General features: G+C 71.8%; 1 protein-coding gene across 1 annotated transcript in view; it reads left to right on the top strand.

Moving 5' to 3' along the window:
• The window catches only part of RREB1 (ras responsive element binding protein 1), a 19,229-nt gene that overhangs the window by 2,087 nt on the left and 14,784 nt on the right, over positions 1-2,358 (top strand). The window contains exons 2-4 of the mRNA XM_012734153.1: positions 402-546; positions 699-835; positions 2,135-2,198. Coding sequence (XP_012589607.1) covers positions 402-546; positions 699-835; positions 2,135-2,198 — 346 coding nt within the window. The remainder of the gene's footprint in view (positions 1-401; positions 547-698; positions 836-2,134; positions 2,199-2,358) is intronic.

The following is a 2,358-nucleotide window of genomic DNA, read 5'->3' as shown; positions in this document are numbered from 1 at the left end:
CACACTGGGGCAGGGTGGAGAATTGGGGTCCTGCTGTGGGGAGGGCACATGGACACCCAGAGGCATCGAGCAGGTGACGCCTGGCACTGGCGGTGGCTGCTTAGGGCTGGGGAGGCATCCGGGAGGCCGCGGCTGGGGGGGGGTCTGTGCCCCCCCCGCCACAGTCTGGCTCACCTGGGTGTGGCAGGAATAGCAGCAGAGACATTTGCTGCTACTGGAGGCCCCGGGAGCTAGGCGGACCCTTCAGGGGGAACCCACGGGCAGGGGGTACGGCTGCGGCCTGGGTCCTTACTCCGTGATCGGGGTCCCCGGGAGTCCCCGCGACGGCAGAGTGTGGGGCTTGAGCTCGCATGAGGGGGCGCCATGGAGAAAGGCCCCAGCTAACCACGCTTCCTCCTCAGACACATGAAGATCCACGAGAAGGACCCCCACGGCACCCCCTCGGCCACCCCCCCATCCCCCCTGAAGCGCAGGAGGCCTTCGTGCAAGAGGAAGCTGAGCCATGACGGCGAGTCAGAGAAGGAAGACCCAGGGCCCCCCAAGAAGGTCGGCACCCCCGCACCCCGGGCAGCGGGTGTCCGCCTGGCCCTCGGTGCTCCCTGAAACGACCGGGTGCGGGGTGCGTGGGCAGGGTGGGTCCCTCGGCCCCGGCCGGCGACCGCGCCAGGGTCGCCCTGACCCCGCACCCCGTCCCTCAGATGGTGGAAGGCGGGCCGGCGGGCGCCCTGGACAGGGCGGGCGAGGAGGTGTGCCAGTGCCCGGTGTGCGCCAAGGAGTTTGTCTGCAAGTACGGCCTGGAGACCCACATGGACGCCCACTCGGACAACCCGCTCAGGTGGGCGCCGCGTCCGTGGCCTGCTCCCGGCCAGGGTCCGGGGGCCTGACGCTGCGCCTGGTCCCGGCGTGTCTCTGCTCGGTCCTGCCCCTGCGGCTGGCGGCACCGTCTCTGCCCGTCAGCGTTGCTCCCGGCAACTGGGGGATTAGTGCAGCTGTTGGGGGGGGTTTGGGCAGGCTGTTCCCCACCCCTCCGGCCCCTGCAGACAGAGCCGGGAAAATGAAGCGTGAAATCCCTTGAAAAGAGGAATGTCAGTCTCCACTGAGACACTCGAGCCGGAGACGGTCTCCCGGGAGTGGCCAGCGTGGCTGCCTCTCCGGCCGGGGGTCCTGGCCTGGCCCGGCGCCGGGCCCAGTGAGGCCGAGGGCGGCCGCGTGCTTCCCGTCTGGAAAGCGAGTCTGGGACGAGGGTGGCAGGGTGGCTGGGGACGCCGCTGCCGCCAGCCTCCTGTTGCCCCGTCCTCCAGCCTGGCTCCTGGGGCCGTCCGTGGCCCTGGTGGGCAGGGGGCGCGTGCTGCTCCGTGGGGGCGTGGCCGTGCAGTGCTGTGCGCAGCAGGGTCGGGCGCCAGGGGCTCGCCGACAGGGCAGAAGTGCGGCCTCCCGGGGTGCGAGGGGCCAGGGGCCGCCCTCTGCCCTTCCTGCCTCCACGGCGGCTGGACAGAGGACCGGACAGCCCTGGAAGCGGCCCCTCCACCCTGTGCCCCGGGGGGCCCAGCCACTGGCCGGCCTGGGTGCAGCCCCGGAGCCCCACTGGGGCCCCTGGAAGCGGGGCTGGGCGGGGCAGGCCGGGCAACCCCCAGCATCCCGCCTCCGGCTGCTCACGCAAGCAGAGTTCCCTCCCAGGGCACTTGTGTCCGAGAGGCTCGGGGAGCCCTGCGCCCTAAATTTAGCCAAAGGATGATGGGGCCTCGCGCACCCGCTCGGTGCTGGGCCGTTGGGCCGCCTCCGGGGCCCTGACCTTCCTGCCAGGCAAAGTGACGGCCTCCCATCAGCTGGTGCTGCAGCCCTGTCGGGCCGGGGGTTCGGGGGAGCGCTGGCCACCTCCCGGCGGCCCAAGGGGGCTGGCCCCGCACGGCCCAGGCAGGGACAGCCATGCGTCCCAGCGACCGGGGCTCAAGACTCATGTTCCGGCCCCCACACCCCTCTGAGCAGTCGTGTCCCAGCCCCACTGCTCAGGGTCACCTACCCCCATGGCCCCTCCCCCAGTGGCGAGACGCCGGGTCTTTGCCTGTGGCTGCCCGGTGCCCGTGTGTGGATGGGCCTCCCCCTGGGTCCAACTCTCTCCCCGTGGGCCCTTGAGCTTCCGTGGCTGGTGTGGTGGTGCCGTGGCTTGTGCCGTGGCTGGTGTGGCAGGTGTCACCCAGGTGCCTGTTCCACGCCAGTGCAGACAGCTCCGGGTGGGGCCATCTCTGGAGTGACGCGTGGCCTCTCCGGGGCCCCCGCTGGAGGCCAGCTAGGGGACCGTGGTCATCCTGGCTCACGACGGGCCTTGGCACCCACGGCGGCGCAGTCAGGCCTGGGCCC

Source organism: Condylura cristata, unplaced genomic scaffold (assembly GCF_000260355.1).
Source record: "Condylura cristata isolate star-nosed mole 26May11 unplaced genomic scaffold, ConCri1.0 scaffold00048, whole genome shotgun sequence".
Lineage (NCBI taxonomy): Eukaryota > Metazoa > Chordata > Mammalia > Eulipotyphla > Talpidae > Condylura > Condylura cristata.
This window is presented reverse-complemented; position numbering and strand designations above follow the sequence as displayed.